General features: G+C 44.1%; 1 protein-coding gene across 6 annotated transcripts in view; it reads left to right on the top strand.

Moving 5' to 3' along the window:
* The first annotated feature begins 664 nt into the window (after nucleotides 1–664).
* The window catches only part of hdac5 (histone deacetylase 5), a 54,903-nt gene continuing 36,345 nt past the window's right edge, over nucleotides 665–19,222 (top strand). For 3 of the 6 annotated variants that reach the window (XR_011077590.1, XM_068578661.1, XM_068578665.1), the window contains exons 1-2: nucleotides 8,157–8,427; nucleotides 15,909–16,077. Coding sequence is in view for 5 of the 6 variants with exons in the window: in XM_068578661.1 (XP_068434762.1) it covers nucleotides 16,056–16,077 (22 nt within the window). In the remaining variant the exon portion in view is untranslated. Of the gene's footprint in view, nucleotides 736–8,156; nucleotides 8,428–8,491; nucleotides 8,747–15,908; nucleotides 16,078–19,222 lie in introns of those variants that run through there. The other 3 variants (XM_068578663.1, XM_068578664.1, XM_068578662.1) reach the window with 3 other exon arrangements.

Consider the following 19,222-nt stretch of genomic DNA (forward strand, 5'->3'; position numbering starts at 1 on the left):
GAGAAGGAGAGAAGGAGAGAAGGGAGAGAAGGAGAGAAGGAGAGAAGGGAGAGAAGGAGAGAAGGGAGAGAAGGAGAGAAGGGGGAGAAGGAGAGAAGGAGAGAAGGGAGAGAAGGAGAGAAGGGGGAGAAGGAGAGAAGGAGAGAGAAGGGGGAGAAGGAGAGAAGGAGAGAAGGGAAGGTCGTGGGGAGACAGAGTCAGTCAGTGGACCCGGGCTCTGTTGATGAGCCGACTGCTGCTGGGTAGAAAGTGTTAGTGTGGCAGGAGGTCCTGGTCCTGATGGACCTCAGCCTCCTGCCAGAGGGAAGGGACTCAAACTGTTTGTGTCCAGGGTCAGAGGGGTCGGCCGCAATCTTCCCCGCCCGCTTCAAGGTCCTGGAAGCAAACACAATGCGTGCATGTTTGCTGGCGTTCCAGATCCTCCCACAGCATGAAGAAAAACAGTCCAAGTAATCATCAGGGAAGTTTTGATATGGAATCTGCTTTCCTGCTTCTTCGTGAGGGCAGTTGAGGTAACCGAGTGCTCCAGCGATGACAGCATCCCGCAGCCTCCTTTCCTCTCCTCTTGGGGGCGCTGTGGTCCTGGACAACTCCCTCGGTGGCCAGCGAGAAGTGCTGCCAGTCCCTGCAGCAGCAGCGGAGTGGGATCAGCGGTGCTCAACCTGCGGTCCGAGGACCCGTCGGGGGACACGAGGGATGGAGAAGGAATCAGATGCTCGTCCAAAGCCTGCGCAGGTAAAGCGTGTGGCGTTCAGGGCCGTTTGAGGAAGCGCGCTTTGGAAAAATGGATTTGTGTTTTCAGAGTTGAGAGTGTGTGTGTGCGTGTGTGCGTGCGGGCGTGCGGGCGTGCGAGTGTGCGTGTGTGTGTGTGTGTGTGCGAGCGTGCGTGTGTGTGTGCACTCTTTTTATGTCTGACATTTCTGATTCCTCCTGTGACTCACAGCAGGAGGCTGACTCACCACTGCTCCTTTTGCTGTGTGTGTGCGTTGCGTGTATGTGTGTGTACATGGGTGTGTGTGTGTGTGTGTGTGTGTGTGTGTGTGTGTGTGTGTGAGCTACATATTGACACGGAATTCATTCACCTCCATTCTCTCTCTCCCTCCCTCTCCCTTTCTCTCTCCCTCTCTCCCTCTCCCTCTCTCTTTATTGTCTTAATGACTCACTGCATTTTTAACAATGGAGTGTCTGACTATGACTGGACACATTTCTACCTGTGTGGGTTTTGGACTTGTGACTTTCTCTGTGACTCTGATATTTTTTTCCCACCCATTGGTGCAGGATGAGGTCACAATTAAAGATACACTGCCTCTGGGATTTAACCATAGACTTTGTATAAGAAGTGAATGTTGCCATCATCATGTTTTGAAGCCTTCATTTCTGTAATTTGCCATCGCCATCTTTTTTTTACGACCAAGATTTGGAATGCGAATTATGCGGATCATAAGCGATCGCAGTTAATCACCTTGTAGGCCTGACGGAAAGCATCCTGTTTGACTAAACGAGTGGTTCTCAACTGGTGGGTCGTCACGGACGTGTTTTTAATGGGTCGCGGGCCTTTGCTTGGGGGAAGAAGAAAAAAATATATATATTTTTTAATTTTTTTTTAAATCATGTGATTTTATTTTGAAGGAACATGTTTAATTGATTCTAAAACCAAAGGATCAGAAATCACTGACTGACTTATGTACTACTGCTCCGATCTGTATTCAAACTTATGGTTTCCACACTCAGCATGCAACACTACTGATCGCGATCTATATTCACACTCATAGTTTGGATGTTTTTTGCAGGTTTTCAGAGCTTTTTAGCCATTTTAGGACAATCTGCCTTCGTTTTAATCCAGAACACCGGCACTCCGGCAGACTTGAAACGTACATTTAAGTTTCATTTTTGGGGCAACCTTCTTACGTAGCCTCTTCACATGTGTCAAGAGTAAGAGGCTCAGATGCACAGACGGATGTATCCGGTCATTTTTCAAAATAAAACCGGCCTTGTTTTTTTTCTCTTTTTTTCTGTGGGGACGTTGCATCACTCGCTCACAGGAAACGTTTTTGAGAGTGATTCAACAGCATGGCACCAAAATGTAAATCCTTTCAAGTTTAAAGGAGCACACTGATATTGTTTTTTATTCTCATGTGACTGCTATGCACCTGGGCCCAGAGTTAGTTTAGGTTCTGTTACTTATCTTATTGTTTTGATTTGCACCTTCAACACCTTCAACACACAATCACGCACCCAGCATATAACACTACTGTGTCTATCTCAGATTCAAACTGCACCATCTTTTCATTAAATACATTGGCGCTTGTCATTAAGGGTGGTGGTGGGTCCTGGAGCCAGACGAGTTGAGAACCACTGGTCTAAATGACCGTAATGTACGAAATGAATATCATGATGTATTGAAGAAGACTTCAAACTAGAGATTGAGACATAAACTCATGTTTAGAATGTTTACTGAGGGAATACATCAAGAGAGAAGGAGAGACTTCTATACAACCAGAAGAATCGCCCCCTGGTGGTCAGAAGAGAGAATGCAGGTTTTAGGACACGTCCGCTTCACAACCAGAGGTCGCCGTCTGGATGCAACCGAAGCGCTGTACAACATTTTTAATTTTTAATTTCCATTTTGTTCCCTTGCTACCTGCTTACATCAGCTGTTTGGTTGTTTGGTGTTTCGGGGGAGCCAATTTACAAAAGTGCAGACATAATTTCTTCTCATTATTCAGAATGAATCTAAAAGGTGTAATTAATCTGGACTGTAGGTCCTCATGACTATTGTGAGCAAAGGGCAACAGCATTTGTTTTTGCCGGACGTCATTTTGTTGGTGTGTAAGACCAAGATTAGAACTATGAAACAAGTTAGCCTCATTACTGAAGAAGCAGGATGTCAACTCTAAAGCTGTGTTGACCAGTACCCATACGAACCCAATGGCTACAAATACACTAAAGGTATATAGATACTTTTAGTGTATTAGTACACCATCACTAGTCGTGGTGACTTTAAGTCCTGTCCTTTAGCCGCGACTGGCTCCTAATTGATCTGAATTGGTTTGCTTTGAAAAAATATGATACACAACGCCTGCCAATGCTTTATTTATATCACTGCATCTATTTTTCCAATTTGCGTCCACAAGTGTCCGTCGGTCACAAAGTTCAAACAGATAAGGCCGCAGGAAATGGCTGAACAGTTCAGGTCAGTTAGCCGCCACTAGCGGCTAAAGAATAGGACTTTTATTCACTGAAATTAGGTCAGAAAAACATTTCTTTTCCTCTTCAGTCAGACCTGCGATTACCGACATATTAGTACATATATTTTTAATGTACTGATTCACTGGACAATATTACACCAATTAAGATGAAAAGATGCTAAATCTACACTGTGAATCTCCGGCCGTGTCGTAAAGTGTGCTCAAAATACTGAGCACTGCTCTTTCTAAAGTTACAATCCAAAAGATCTCTGTCTAAGCTCTCCTCGGCGCCGCCTATGGCAAAAAGCAGTAACTGCTTGTGTGCTTTTGGGATCTCTTCTTCCCAGAGGTGTCGCCTTTCCTCTGGGGAACGCAACAACGTTCAAGACACGTGTTTGGCATTTGGTGCCATTTTTATTATTATTTTTTATAGCTCTATGTGAATTGATTTCATGACTATTGAGCAGCGGGAGGAGGAAGTCGAGAAGAAGGGAGGGGATGAGGGTCATGGGATGCCACGGGATGACCTTTGACCTTCACCTATGTCAACCAATCAATAGTGCTGCGTCTCTAAAGGCCACCGCCAATCAGTGGCGCGCTTTTAAAAATACCCACGGGGCACCTGTGGAGTGGTCTGACTGAGCACAGCGTCTCCATGGCAACAACATCATTACCAGAATAGCTCTTTCTTTCTCTCTATTTCTGTCTCTCACTCTCGCTCTCATTCCACCTCCAGCTCTCTCTCCATCGTTTCTACCTTGTTCTCTTGCTCTCTTCATGCATAATATTTCCCCTTTCTTTTTCTGATTCCCTCCCCTCCCGTTTCCTTCATTTCTTCCCCTCTTTCCCCACCCTTCTCTCTCCCTCCCTGCCATCCTTTCTTCATCTCTCTGTGCTTCTCTCCATCTTTCCTGCAACCCCCCCTGCTCTGTTACATTCTCTTACGTTCTGTCCTCCTCATTTTCCCAATCTCCATCTTTTCTATTCCCTCCACCTCCTCCGCAGTCACATTGTGCGGAGTTATTTAAAGCTCTTCTCCTCTCCTTAAATTATAAACAACGATAATTGAAAGTACAATTTTTTATCTTTTTCCCACCTTAATCTTTGTCGTTGTTAATTTATATTCATCATAATTCCACATATATCAGTTTTGACAAACCTCACAGGCTTATTTCAAAATGTCCCACCACAGTTCTGTTATGACTTCCACCATGTTGCTGTTTCGCAATGTAATTAGCATTTTTCTTACTTAGCATAGACTGTTGTGTGCTCAGTTTGCACCTTTTCAACTCTCTTAGTGAATTGTTGTCAGCACAGCTGCTAAAGGTGATACAGTGTGCTCAGATTCAGGGGCTCTAAATGCTAAAATTATCCTGTAAAAAATGACTAAGAGTTAGCTACAGCCATGCTAGTAGCTCTGTGAGACTGTACTTAAGCTAAATGCTAACGTCAAGGAGCTAACATGCTAGGAAACTGAGATTCTGACCCTATTGTGGTGCTGTAGGTGAGAAGTCAATAATTGCGATTCATGAATGTCTGTACCAAATTTCTTGGCAAGCCAACCAATGGTTGTTGATATATTTTATTGAAATAACTAATGGCGGAAGAGTCAGAGGATCACCAATGTCATTATGGTTTATCCTGTAAAGAACAGGAATGTCCGTCCTGCAAGGCAACCAAAGATATTTCACTGAAAAACACGACCGACAACCTTATTGTAGTGTCAGAAGAAAGACAATCTAAGGATCACCAAAGTCATTAAGGTTTAACCTCTGGGGAATCCAAATGTTTGTACAAAAAGCCATGTCAATCTACTTGGTCCAACACCAAAGTGGACACAGACATTCAAATACCTAAAGCTTAGAGAGAGTACATTTCTGCAAATCCTGCATTCAATATGACCCTCCACTTCTTTATTAATATACAAGCAGCGTTTTGAAATGAGCGGCATCTAGTGGCGATGTTGCATATTGGAACCAACTGAATACCCCTACGTCCACTTCCACCTTTCCAAACCTTCCGAGAACTACGGTGGTCTTCTGGTAACACAAAAAAACCGCAAAAGGCGATCAACAGAGCCAATGGTTGGTTTGTCCGTTCTGGGCCATAGCAGACACATGGCAGTCAAACATGGCGGACCCCGTCAAGAGAGGACTCCATATGTAGTTGTGAAGGTCTCATTCGAAGCAAACCAAAACACAACGATTGTTGGTTTCAGTTGATTAATGAGAACACAGTTATGAATATTATATTTCATTTCTGCCAATAGATCCGATACAATCCTACATACTGGTCCTTTTGGAGCTGTATTTCTCTGTCTCTAGGGGTGATCTGGCTCAGAGGGATAAGTGGCGTCCCGTAACTGCAAGTTAACCGGTTCGATCTATAGTTCAGATGTCAAAGTGTCCCTGAGCAAGACACTTAACCCCTCGCTGTTCCCCGGGCGCCTCTCAAGGCAGTCCACTGCTCCTTAACCAAGGATGGGTCAAATGCAGAGAAGAATTCCCCCAAGGGGATTAATAAAGTGCATGTTTCTTTTCTCATAGCCATTTACAGAACTTGTAAAATGTTGTGTTATTATATGGACGTTGTGGTATATTGCTAATACTGTTCACCCAACACCCTTGTGGGTGCAACAGTAACAACCCAAAAACTCAATGGCTGGATCAACCTGATTTTTTGGGGTTGTTGCTGTTGCACCTACGAGGGTGTTGGATGTTTACCATGAGGCCATGGTGCTCCCTTCACGTGGGGAGGGAGTGCCAAACGCAAGCGACGGAGTTAAAGTATCTCTGGGTCTTGTTTCCAAGCACAGGCGGGTCGTCAGGGCCTTCTAAGTCTTCTCTGGTGGCCTTACCAGAATCACAAAGTTATAGCTATTTTATAATAATATATTATTAATTAAAAGTTATAGCTATTTTATAATGTAATTATTTTTCACAAATACACTAAACGTATTAGAATTATTTTTCCTTATTAGCTTGTGCTCTCATTGCGCAGCTGTCTTCATCTGTTCCTCTGCTCCTTCAGGCCTCTTGTATACCTTGCTTGGGAGCTGGTTAACAGCATTTTCATCCAATCACATTTCACCTGTCTTCCTCTATGTGAGATTAACCTGGTTAAAATACATGAAACAGACTTCTAGAGTGTCTAGACGTCTGATTGGTCACAGGGCCCGCATGACCATTAACATGGGCTGTGATTGGTCAGTGGAGCTAGAATCTAGAGTCTCAGCATTTACTGGATGGGGTGCGGTGCGCCACGGTGCGTAATAGTGCCTTGCTTGACGGGGGAGTCCACGCTGGTGGTTGAAATGGCTTCGTGGGTTGATGAGTAAAGTGAGTAAAGATGGAGGCGGGAGATCGACATACCTTCTGGGTCTACGTTCCGACCCTCACCTATGGTCACAAACTCTGGGTCGTGACCGAAAGACCGACGTCTCGGACGTCTAAAATGAGTTTGCTCCGTGTTGTGGCTGGGCTCAGCCTTGGATGGGACATCAGGAGGGAACTTGGAGTTGAGGCGCTACTCCTTCGTGTCAAAAGGAGTCAGCTGAGGAGCATGGGCATCTAACCCATCTAGCCTCCTGGACGCCTCTCGTTAGAGGTTTTCCGAATATGCTCAACTGAAAGGAGACCCCCGGGGAATACCCAAACCACGCTGGAGGGATTATATCTCCGGCCTTGCCAAGGAACACCTAGGGAGCTCCCTGAATGAGCTGGAAAATGCAAAGCCCGGGTCCCCGGATAAGTAACTGATAATAAATGATTGGATGGATTTTTGATTATAAAAAAGATTTAAGAACAAAACTTGAATAATGAAGCTCTTCAAATGTTATTTATGAGACTAAGAAGAGCAACATATGAGCATTAATATGGCAGCATCAACAATTATCCATGTAAAGATATAAAGAAATAGAGACTTGAGTCCCTTTCCGTCTGTTAGCACCATAAGCTACATTTCCCGCCATGCCCGTGCGTTGCCATGTTGAGAGCTGTTAGGAGGCAATCAAAGTGCTCCCAATCTGGTGTCTTGCGACTTAAAGACCAGACAGTAAAGCAGGCTCCTTCTTCAGGCCTTTCAGGTCAGATGATAATATGCGTTAGTGGCACCTATTCCCATATTTCTAATCAATGTGTCAAATTACCAAAAAAAAAAACTCTTTGCAAACATGCGCAGCTGTGACTTTTGGAGGCTCCTAGGGGGCCTGGAGTCCTGAGGCCGGTTGTACTCCAACTCCCTTTTATGTCACTCAATATCACATTTACATTCTTGCAATTAAAAGAATATTTTTAAAATACAGATAGCGAGAAGAGACTATAAGGATTCTGAAAAAACTCTCAGATTTTTGTTAAATGACCATCTAAGTTTTTGGCAGAGATTGCGCAGATATTTATAATTTTCCCGTCAAATTTGATGCTTGGCTCTGACAAATGTAAATGCAATAAAAGAAGTGAACATGTAAGAACCCGTCGAGAGAAAAGCAGATGACTGTCACATCTGAGGGGCCGGAAAGTCTGAGGTTGTGGCCACTTCTGCCTCACATATTATGAAAAGAAAATGCATGAATTGTTATTTTCAATGGTTTTACAATATACATCTCTTATTATTAATAAACGAGTTGTTTCAGCAAATACTTTTAGCCTACTGTTTAACTCACATTTTTAAAAAAACCCAATGATTTCAGTGTTTCAGTGTCTTTTAGTGTGCGATCCATGCTGGTGTTACCTTCAGGTCCCACAGCAAGCAGTCAGCCCAACTCTATTGTGTGTACTGAGGCACAATATGAATGGGAAACAAGGGAAAGTAAGGTGAAGTATGAGAAACTATACTGAGAGGCTTTCTGTCTGTCCGTCTCCGCCGCGTCTGTCTGCCTCCATTGGTTTCTATTGGGTCTATTTTTAGCCCCAGCAGACTGGTCACGTGGCAGAAGGAAGACGTCAATAATGTTGTTGTTGGTGGTGAGAGAGAGAGAGAGAGAGAGAGAGAGAGAGAGAGAGAGAGAGAGAGAGAGAGAGAGAGTAAGGGAGAAAGAGAGGGAGGCTGACTGTAAATATGGAGGAGGTGAAAACACGTCCTGCTCGGCGAATTGCACGTTTTAATGTATAAATAAAAGCGCGGAGGAGCTCGACGGAGTGGGGGGCGAACACACACCGAGCCTCGGCGGAGACACCAAGCCGGGAAGAGGCGACCTCTGCGCCGATACGCGGTCCGGCAGGAGGACCCACCGACATCCACGGTACTGAGAGAGAGAGAGAAAGAGAGAGAGAGAGAGAGAGAGAGAGAGAGAGAGAGAGAGAGAGAGAGAGAGAGAGCGCGTGCGTGACCGTTCACGAAGGGATATACCGACAGGCAGTTTGAAAGGGGTTTTATTCCTTCGAAGAACGGCCGCAGGGTGAGAAAGGTGACGTTTCTTCCCGAAGCCAGTGCCGTTAACACGGCGGCTAAGTTAGGAACACTTCTCGTGGGGGCTAACTCACGGCTAGCTAAAGGGCACAAGCTCGGGCACCTGACAAGACACGGCGGCTAACTAACTAACGAGCTACGTTACCGGACAGGTAACACTTTACGGCACGCTATCATTTTTTTTTCTCGCTTTCACGCAACAGTTGCTTGCGTTGTGGCCGTCACTGTGCCGGGAGGTAACTTCACAGGGAGCGGTTAAAAGTGAGACAGCGGGCAGTATGTGAACCCTCTACATGGAGGGGGACGGGAGGGGGTCGTGGACGGCTAGGAGCTAGCAGTGACCGGTGCTGTCCGACCGGGCGAACAAGCTAACGACACACTACAGCCACTTCCAGTGGCGAGTGTCTTAACTCATCCTCTGGAAGCACGCGTTAGTATGACGTTATTACGTCATGCTCTTGTCGTTGTCCAACCGACAGTTGCATGTATGAACGAGGTCCCCTCATGAGATAGAACCTGTCATACGGGTCCGTTGCTCGCTCGTTGCTCGCTCGTTGCTCATCCTAAATAAACTGCGTGTTGGCGTTTTGCGCAAGTATGCTTGCAGTTGCGTTGTCCAGAAAACTGACCACGTTGAAGCTCAGCATGAGCTAAGGCGAGCTTTTTTCCTCTCTGACACAAGTTTAGACATGCACCTCTTGCACTGCACGGTGCTGTACGTCTGTTTGGCTGTCAGACTCAGATTCAACTTTATTGTCATTGCTCCATAGTTCTGTGACAACGAAATGTAGTTTGCATCTGTCCAGAGTGCAAGAGAAGCAGTTAAGGTGCAGTGTGGTGAATAATATGATATAGACAGTGTGGACAGTATAAACAGGTATTTATCAAAATTCATATCAGCTGCAACCTGGCACACGTGCCACCTACCTGGGTTGCCAGAGGCCAGTATGGCCCTAGACATCAGCCTACGCGTTTGCAGAGTACATTGGAGAGCAACGAGGAGCATAAATGACTCAGTTATTTCATGTGTATAGGTTTGTTTTGTCTATAGCTGTTAATAAATTAGGCTGATGCACAAAAATGCGCCTAGAAAAGGCCTCGACGGTATGGTTTGCCGCTTGGACTTGGGCTTCTGCCGACAGACAATCGTCCCCTCAACCGCAGTTGTGACTTCAAAGTAGTGTGTGTTTATTTAAAGGGACGCATGAAGTGTCACCGACGATTTTACCCCAAGGGGGTCGTTTAGGACTTCCTTCCGAAAGAGGCGGCCGGCCTGCCGGTCTGTTCACAGCGCATGAGGACAAAAGCTGGAACTTGAAGACGTCTGTCGTTTGTGTTTTTTGCTAGATACAATAAAATAGGCGTGGTTTGATTTTCTGGCATGGCACTAATAGGAGATTTGGAAAATGTCCTCCCCCAAATCCTGCAAGTTGCCAGTCGGGGAAAAATATTTTTCACAAAAAATGGGACATCCATAGTTGGTCAGGAAGCTTTCTTGGTTGGCTCTATGAAAACCGTCTGCTGGTCTCGCATGCGACCCACACAAACATGCAGGAGTGCCCCGCCTCAATGACACAATTCATTGGTTATTATAATGTTTTCTTGGGTAATAATTACCCAACAGTATTCATAGTGATGGATTGATTAATAATCAATAATAATAACATATTTTCCCGTTGATTGGTACAACTTTTTGCATGTGCATGTAAAACACAATAAAACCGCTATATCTTCAATTTCTTTACTATAGAATAAAAGCTATCAGAGTTCCTTGGAACATGCACGTTTGCTTTGATGTTAACAGTCTCGTTAAAAGGTTGTGAGATGTTAAATTACGGCGTGTGGATTTGGCCAAATGACAGTAAATCACACATCGCTACAAACAGACCAGTAGATAGGAGGCTGAATGGGATCTCTTGTAGTTTTTTCTCTCTATCATTCTGGCTTTCCCCTTTAAATTATACTTCTCCAACTCACTTTTCTTCTTCCTCCTTTAAATTCCATTTTGCCTCATTCTTTCCCTCCTTTCATGGCATCACGTTGCTAAGCATAGCTGCATTGACGTATTATTTTCATCTTCCAACGTTGTGTCCGGTCCTCCTCATACATCCGCGGCCCCTCCTCACTGAGGGTCCACATTATAGAGCACTGCAGGAACCTCGTCTTTTTTAAAGACCAACCAGGAGGTTGGCATCGCCTTGGCTACCTCGACAAAAAGGCCAGTGTTTTTTCTTCGTAGGATTGTGGATCGTTGCAGAACTCTACATGGCAAACAAATATCATGACAATTACACATTTTGTTAAAACGAACACCTCTTTGATACAATCGGCAGAACTATGAAGCTAACGCTATTAACAAACAAAAGGCCTTTTTTAAGACACGGAAAACGTAAAACAACACGTAATATCCCTTAAGCTTTTGTTAGCCACATACCATATTTCCGGCATGTAACCAAAACCCATTAAATATAACTCATTGACTTTCAGTCCTCATTCCAGCAGAAAGATCTATTCTGGTTGGCAGGATGCTGGAAAGGGATTTGCAGCTTTCTCATGCAGAGGTTTTATTTGACTAAAGCGCAGAGGTGAAACCCAACAGGGTCAAGGGTCGCTCCATTAGTTACATAAGAGCTTTAAGGGCAATGCCACACACTTTAAACTCCAGCATTCAGATTAGATATGATATATGTTGTATTCTATCTGTTCTGTGACATTTCTTTTGCTGGATTTGAAGGCAGTCGCATCATAACTGCGTAGCTCTGCGGAGCTACGCAGTTATGATGCAACGGCAGGCGGATGTTAGTGACGTCGGTCTGCAGCGGTGAAACTACAATATTCCGGCGATGGACTACAAAAAAGCACATCTTAGATGCTTTGTCCGTGTTCTTACAGCGTAACAAAACAAACGACCGAGTGCAAAGTATCACTTTATTAACGAGGTTGGAACAGAAATGACAGAAGCAGTACGAAAGTGAAACTACGGTATTTTTTCACAGCGAGTACAAAGCGACTAAACTGTCTCTGTTCAGTTTCAAACTTGCTGAATTAAATACGTTATTCCACTAACGATGTCTCATATCCATTTATATTGTGATGTTTTTTTATGCAGATTATAATCTGATCATAAGAATATGCAGACAATAGTTTATGAAACGCCTCATTTACATGATCTGCGTTTGTCGGTCAAGAACGGCCGAATGGTGCGTCACTTTAAATATTGCTGCCGCAAGGGATTGTGGGGCGGTATTATCTCCTTACCTTCCCTAAAGGCAGGTCCAGTGTTTCCTATGCTAAAGGAGCTAAGTTAGGAAGCATTGAAGCTCCTTTCCTTTGCATTTAAATAATTCTACCGGCACTTATCATGGCGGCCACTTAGGAACCTTCCGAACCAAAAAGGACGATTCAAGCACACTTTGCTTAGAGACGTGTTTCATAACCAGTTAAAAGTTAGGGAAAAATTGACATGCAACATTAATACAGCAGGAACAGTCTTCTGGGCATCCCGCCCACATCCGAATCCCTTCCGAGTTTATTTTCCCCCCGTTGCCGTTCATACGTTGGTTTCCTAACTTTTTCCCATCGCTGTTAGCGAACCCTTCCTACAGCGAGCATGACAGCAGCCAGTTAAGTCAATACAAGTGCTCCAGTGTTCCAAGTATTTTTTTTAAATCTTTTTTTTGCACAGCAGACCGATAAGTACTGCTACTCAGATGCAGGTTGACTATAAATCTAGAGCGATAAACAAAAACAAGACAGAAGGAATTATTATAGCAACTAATTACTCCTTAAAACATGCAAATGACTTCTGAGTATTTCTTTTGTCTGCGATAACATAAATCCAATGTATCCTCCATGCAATATGCATAATCTGTGCAATCCACTGTGCAATATTAACAACCATTCACTACAACTGAATCCTATTTCATTTGAAAAGTTTTACAGATGTATTATGCTGCAGACTGTGTGATTACATCTATGTTACACTTCTTCTGAGCTGGTTTTTCTCCCTATGTCTCTTGTTTGTTTGTGTGTCCACTCTGCTGCTGTAATCCTTCATATTTCCCCGCTGTGGGACAAATAAAGGATTATTATTATACAATTCAAACGAGGAAATATATGTAGTCAGTAAAAACTCAAGGGAAGTCTTCCTTAATATATCCGCTTCTCTCCACTCTCTCGTTGTCTTGCTACGAATGTTGTGGATACATCTTTCTGCCGATCTTGTGTGTGTGAGTGTGTGTTGTGTGTGTGTGTGTGTGTGTGTTGTGTGTGTCCTTGAGCCTGTAGAGAGATAGAGAGCTGCTGTCATATAGGCCTGGTTAAACGTGTGTGTGTGTGTGTGTGACGGAAAAAAACGGCGAGAAATACAGACTATAAACAAATACTGCTGAGCGGCCTCCTCCGGCTCCTCGTCTCGCTCGCTGTTTGTTTAGGGAAGAGGTGTTCAGGTGGCGCGTTGCCACGGCAGCCGGCTCCCCGGTTGCCTGGCAGCACTTCCTGCTCCTCTCCAGGATGGGAGGGGCCAGGTATTTTAGGACATTTTGGTGTGAAGAGGAGGAGGAGGAGGCAGCAGGAAGAGTGAGAGATTTTAGATTTCTGCTACTTTTTGAACTGTTCGAAACATTTGGGTTCAACCCCGAGAAGTAACCGGACTCTGCTGCATTTGATACATATTTGCATCAGAGGTGAATCGATTCATAGTTTGGTTCATGAAATATAGAATAATGTCCGTCTGGTTGAGCAAGAGCCTATGATAATAATGTTTTCAAATAGTTATGCCTGACAGAAATAACCCATACATCATTATTTGATATAATTTGACATGTGATATTTGAACGACTTTAGAGCTGCAACAATAAGTTGTCGCATATTAAATGAATCACAAACTATTTTGAGTAGAAGAAAAAAAAAAGTAAATATTTTCTGGTTGCTTTGCTCTTTTTATGACGGTGAACTGAATATCTTTGAGGCATTTGAAGGCATCGTCATCTCTGGCTTTCAGGAGGATGTGACCACAAGTTTTTCATTACTGTCTTCTGAGAAAAAGACCAAAGACTATGAACAAGTGGATTAAACCGTAAGGAACACTACACCACAGAGTGGTCACGATCATTTCTGCTCGATATTGAGATCATAATGATTTCCGCTGAGTGTTGAAACCTCACGCAAATGTCACCTTCACCTCGGGCTTCTCCTGGCTGAAACCTGGAACCGCCACGGAGGAAAGTAGTGCTGGCGAGTGGGCCCCTAAGGGCCCGAGTGAGAGGGGGGATCCTCCCGCACCGCGTGGTCCAAAACACACCCTGAAGGAAAGGTTGGGCTGGAGTTTTGTACCGCAAAGCAACAAACGGGAACAGCACAATAATCGTTTCATGGCGAAAAAAAATCCCGATTGATTGCACGGCCCCGCCCCCGTCTGCGTGGTTTCCTCTGGAGTTCTTCCAACCCTCCGGTTCAGGCTCCAGTACATTGGAGACTCGATGGCAGGAACTTGTACGCTCTTCCTGTTGAGGAAGGGTTTCTTTGTCTCGTTCGGGGGGGTTGTTCTCGCTGCCAACTGTCAGTTTAGAGATGCTGAGATTTCAATACGGGTCAAATAAAAACCTGCTGGAATAATGCAGCTATGGTACTGCCCATCTTCCTCAAACACTGCAGGCTTTAAGTGTTAATTGCCAGTGTAATATTTGGTCCATTCAGCATTTTAAAACACTCACAAAGGTTTGTGTTGAATGGAGAGCTTAACTTTGCATTGTTTGGCACCAGAAGGCTTTTATTGTGTTCTCACATCTTTCAGCAGAACTCTTTGCTCGCATTAAAGATCAGCACGTAACGTGGACATAAGAGCACGAGTCACCGGCAAGACCAATTGCGGGCCAGTGTGCAACCGTGTGTGTGTGTGTGTGTGTGTGTGTGTGCGTGCGTGCGTGTGTGTGTGTGTGTGCATGTGTGTGTGTGTGTGTGTGTTGGGATCGGTTCTGATGGCCAGTTCTATTCCTGGAATGCACTTCCTGGTCGGCAAAAGACCCAAAATTATGAAGCTCTGTTGTGACAAATCTGCTTAAAAATCTTTTTTCTTTTTTTTAACATTTGCACCATCACACACATTTCTTGGGCCATAACATGAGAACCACCCCAACAACTGCAGCTTCAAATTGCACCATGGCTTTAAATCCTTGTGCCAAAATGCTGCATTTGAATATTTATTGTGTGGCTGTTGTATTGGAAATCCCATTGGATGCTCTACAGCTGTGCTCTGTAGACTGTGTGGACCGGTTTACTCCACCTCACAAGTCACGATGCTTCCATACGCATAGATTTTGCACCGCACGAGACCAGTCGGTGGCGCCAGAGGACCAGCGGAGCCTTAGTGAGCAACAGGGCGCAGCTTGTTCTTTTTCATTCCCTGTAACTCCTCTGCAAACACACAGTGTCGGCTCAGGACACACACGCACACACACACACACACACACACACACACACACACACACACACACACAGATACATTCAGAAATGTAGAGCAGTGAGACGACAAGTCGAGTTAAGGTCAGAAGTTATGAGTTATATGGAAATATCATTTAGGTCTAAAAACAAACAAAACGTGAGACAGAAAACCCAAAATAGGATAAACGATACAAAAATAAAGAAGTTAAATGCTATATTCAAAACACACATTGTATACATTACTTAATATCAGGAGTTCTTAACCTTTTTGTTACTTAAGGCCCACAACTGATAGCGACAAAAATATAAGTCTGGTTACCACGTTCTCACATAAATGAGAAAAACAACATGCGCTCATCACTGCCGGCCTTTATGAATCCAAATTGAATGTATTCAGGGTCATATTTCCTCACCACGCACGTCGGAGCTTTTCACTGTCGCAGGGTCGTCTCCCACATCACTTCTTTCCGTTTCATAACCTGAAATGATAACCATTTTGTGTCACTGCATCCGAGGGAACACTCACAAGCTTACAGAAACAAATCTGTCTTCAGCTGGTAGCTCTGAAATGATGTCACTGGTCATGAACAATTATGCTTTGTGTGAGGTACATCTTCGTAGTTTCTTCATTTTATAGATATATTTACATTTAAATTTACATATACAGCTATACATTAGCAGCTAATTTTCAAAATGCATGTTCAAACTCACTAATCCCTTCCTCACACTTTTGCTCTTGTGTGTGTTTTCATGTTTTAGAAAGGTTAAATAAAGTGACATCTATATCTGCTTCAACTAGGGAAGAAAACAACAACAACAACCCATAAACAGAATAAATCTGTGCTGAAAAAAACACGACTCTCTCGTTTGCAGAACAGCCGACGCTGAGAGGAAGCGCCCCGATCGGTCCGTCTGCCCGTCCGTCTTCTTGCCCCCGACACATGGCCGACTCAGAGGACCCACTTTAACACACGCGTACACACAGTGGAGGGATCGGAGGGCAGTCCAGGTTCCACCTTCATGAATTCCTCGCACGCCTCAGGTGAGTCTGGAATCGCTCCGTCTTTCCATCTCAAAGAGCCGCCTCGGTTAACGCCGCAGTAACTGGAGAGAGACGTGTGCGTTTGTGGCGTGTACTTTGGTTTGGACGAAAGAAACGGCGTCTGAATGGTTGGCTGGTGTTGAGTTTGATCTCACAATTGACTCCAATTGACTCATAGCCTTTTTTTCTGGGATGCTCAGTTGTGTGATTTGTTGCGCTTTTTAGCTTAGTACATTTTTGGAAAAGGAACCTCTTCAAGTCAGCAGCTCAGCATACTAACTCTTCCGTGTAAACTATACTTTGGTCCAGTTTAAATCTTTTGTAACTTTTTGTCTAGATTTAGTGCTAATTGCTAACACGCAAAGATCAGGTGTCAAGCGTGGTAAACGTTCTACCTGCTAAACGTGTCCAAAATCACTAGTCAAGTTTTTTTATTTGTTTTATTTTGAAATGAATAAAAAACAGTGAAATAGTAAAAAACAATCAGTCCAGGCAGCGCGTACAATCATGCTAGCAGCTCTGTGAGGCTGCACATAGACACAATGATGCTAAATGCTAACATGCACATTTAGGCTTTGTGTGAATGTTTACCACGCTCACCGTCTTCGTTTTGCATTTTAGCACGCTAGCTAGCATAGCCGAGGCTCATGGGAATGTCAGTGGCTTTGCAGGTGCAGTATTTTGTCATGAAGTATTTTACAATATTTTGAGCCAACGCTACCACCAGATGAGCATGTATTAGCATTCATAGTGAGGAGGACATACATGTGTGAAGTAACGTTTATCCCTTACATAAGATACATTTGACTCTAAAGCACTTCCTGTCAACCTCATGGTGGCTCTAAATAGAAAGTCAGGGTTGTCCTCACAGTCCAAAGGGTTCATCCTCTGGGGACCAGAGTACAGTCGGTGTCATTGCAACGTACAAGCAATCACCATTTCATGTGATGTCATCAAACGCTCATGAACATCTGATGATTATCTGCGTTATTTAGGGATGTGCGAGGCTTCTACGAGGATTATTTTATTCTAAAAACTTGACAGAAGATGTTTTTCTGGTCCGTATCTGACGTTTTGCTCGCAAAACAGCGTCTGAAAGACAGACGTAGCCCCCGTTTACCAAAGAGTTGCTCTTGTTTTGGCTGTTGGCTCCATCTTTGCTCTCTCCTGTAACGATTAGATCGTAAAGCGTCGTCTAAATGACGGAACAATAGACACAACGTAAAAAAACATCAAAATCAAGCTGCACGATAAGCTGAGGCCCCAGTAGGCCGGGAATCACTTGAACACTTGTGAACACTTTAATTTAATTCATCACCTGGTGCAATACTTTTATACACATCTTTTACTTATTTAATTTGTTTTATCCCCTCTTTTTATTTGTTAAATTTTTTTTAATTTGGTTTTATTACTACTTTTATTCTACTGTTTTTTTTATATTACTTGATCTCTATTTACTGTGAGGAAGGCTGCTGTAATCCTGTAAATTCCTCACTAAGGGACTAATAAAGGAGTATCTTATCTTATCTTAATATATATATATATATATATATATATATATATATATGTATATATATATATATATATATATATATATACACACACACACACACACACACACACACACACACACACACACACACACACACACATCAGGATATATATGTATTTATGTCAGCCAGATCCACGTACAATTATTTAGGAGGTTGCTCTCATCGATCAGAAATAAATATATTTAAATAAATAGTCATGGATGTGTTATGTGCACTGACTGCGGTTTGATTTAACGTCTGTGATACAGAGTTAAAAAAAAATTGCAGCCACTTTTGTCCTTAATGTGTGTTAGTGTGTTTCTCGGGTGGCAGATGGATCCGTTCCTTTGGTAGCAGACAGTCCAGACACCTGAACGGCCCTCCGTTGGCATTTCATGACACCTTCGTCTCGGCTTGAGTGACTGGTCGACTGACTTGACTGTAATGCGGTTGTCATGGATACAGATATAGTACATAACGCACACACACACACACACACACACACACACACACACACACACACACACATAAACACACACAGACAGCAATGTGACTCCAGGGGTTGATGCGCCTCAAATAGAAACGCAGAGATGAGTCATCCGCTGAGCTACTGCAGTACACACGCACACACACACACACACACACACACACACACACACACACACACACACACACACACACCTTTCGCAGATGTGTTTAGACCATTAGCATGGGAGACATGTTGGTCAGTGTCGTCTCTGCTGCTGCCAGAGCGATGTGAAAGGCTGATGTAAGACAGCAGAAGGACTCTTTAATGTCTAACCGGTGCGCCGGACCACGGAGAAGTGATGCAGCGGCTCTAGTTGGTCTGTAAAAACAACAGAGGACATTGCCAAGAAATCAGTTCATCAGTCCTCGCATGTCCTCCGCTCTCCATGTACTTCGTCTCGCTGCTTTGTGAGTCACCCGGCGAGGCGGCCCCGAGTCTGCTCGAGGGACACGCAGCTGCTTCACACAGGAGGCGAGGACGAGGAGGAGGAGGAGGAAGAGGAGGAGGTGGGATGGAGGTGATGATAGACCGGCCTAATGAAACGTTGTCATTCATTGGAGCGGAAGCGATTGAAGCCAGAGACGGCGATAAACACCGAGGTGTTTAAAAACATCCGCCTCGTCCAAATGATCAGAATTGAACCCAAACTGATCCACGAGATCTGCACCCAGGGGGGACATTTATTTTTTAATATATTAGCTCATCCGTCCTGATTCTGTGCACTCCAGCAGTCAGCGACAACCCTCCGTTAAAACACTGGAACCTCTTCCTTTTAAGCACAGCGTCACTTAGGACCGAGCCGCTGAATGGAACAAACAAATGCTATAAATAGCGGCGAGCCGTTTCAATTAATAATACCTGCCGAGCGAGGAAAAGTGAGCAGTGCGGCTTTTCGGTTATAAAAACAGATTTCTGTGACATTGGTGGGAGAATAACACGTTGTGGTTTTCCCCGGGGGGTTTTGTAAAGGATTGTTTCTGCTCATGGGGGTCTTTGTTGTCGGGTTGCGCAATTAATCTGAATCTGGCCAACGGACTACTGCTATTCCCCCCCAAAATGTAAAATGTCTGTTCAAATTCAATTT

Source organism: Clinocottus analis, unplaced genomic scaffold (assembly GCF_023055335.1).
Source record: "Clinocottus analis isolate CAN_PGR_092001 unplaced genomic scaffold, fCliAna1.0.p SCAF_16, whole genome shotgun sequence".
Taxonomy (NCBI): Eukaryota; Metazoa; Chordata; class Actinopteri; order Perciformes; family Cottidae; genus Clinocottus; species Clinocottus analis.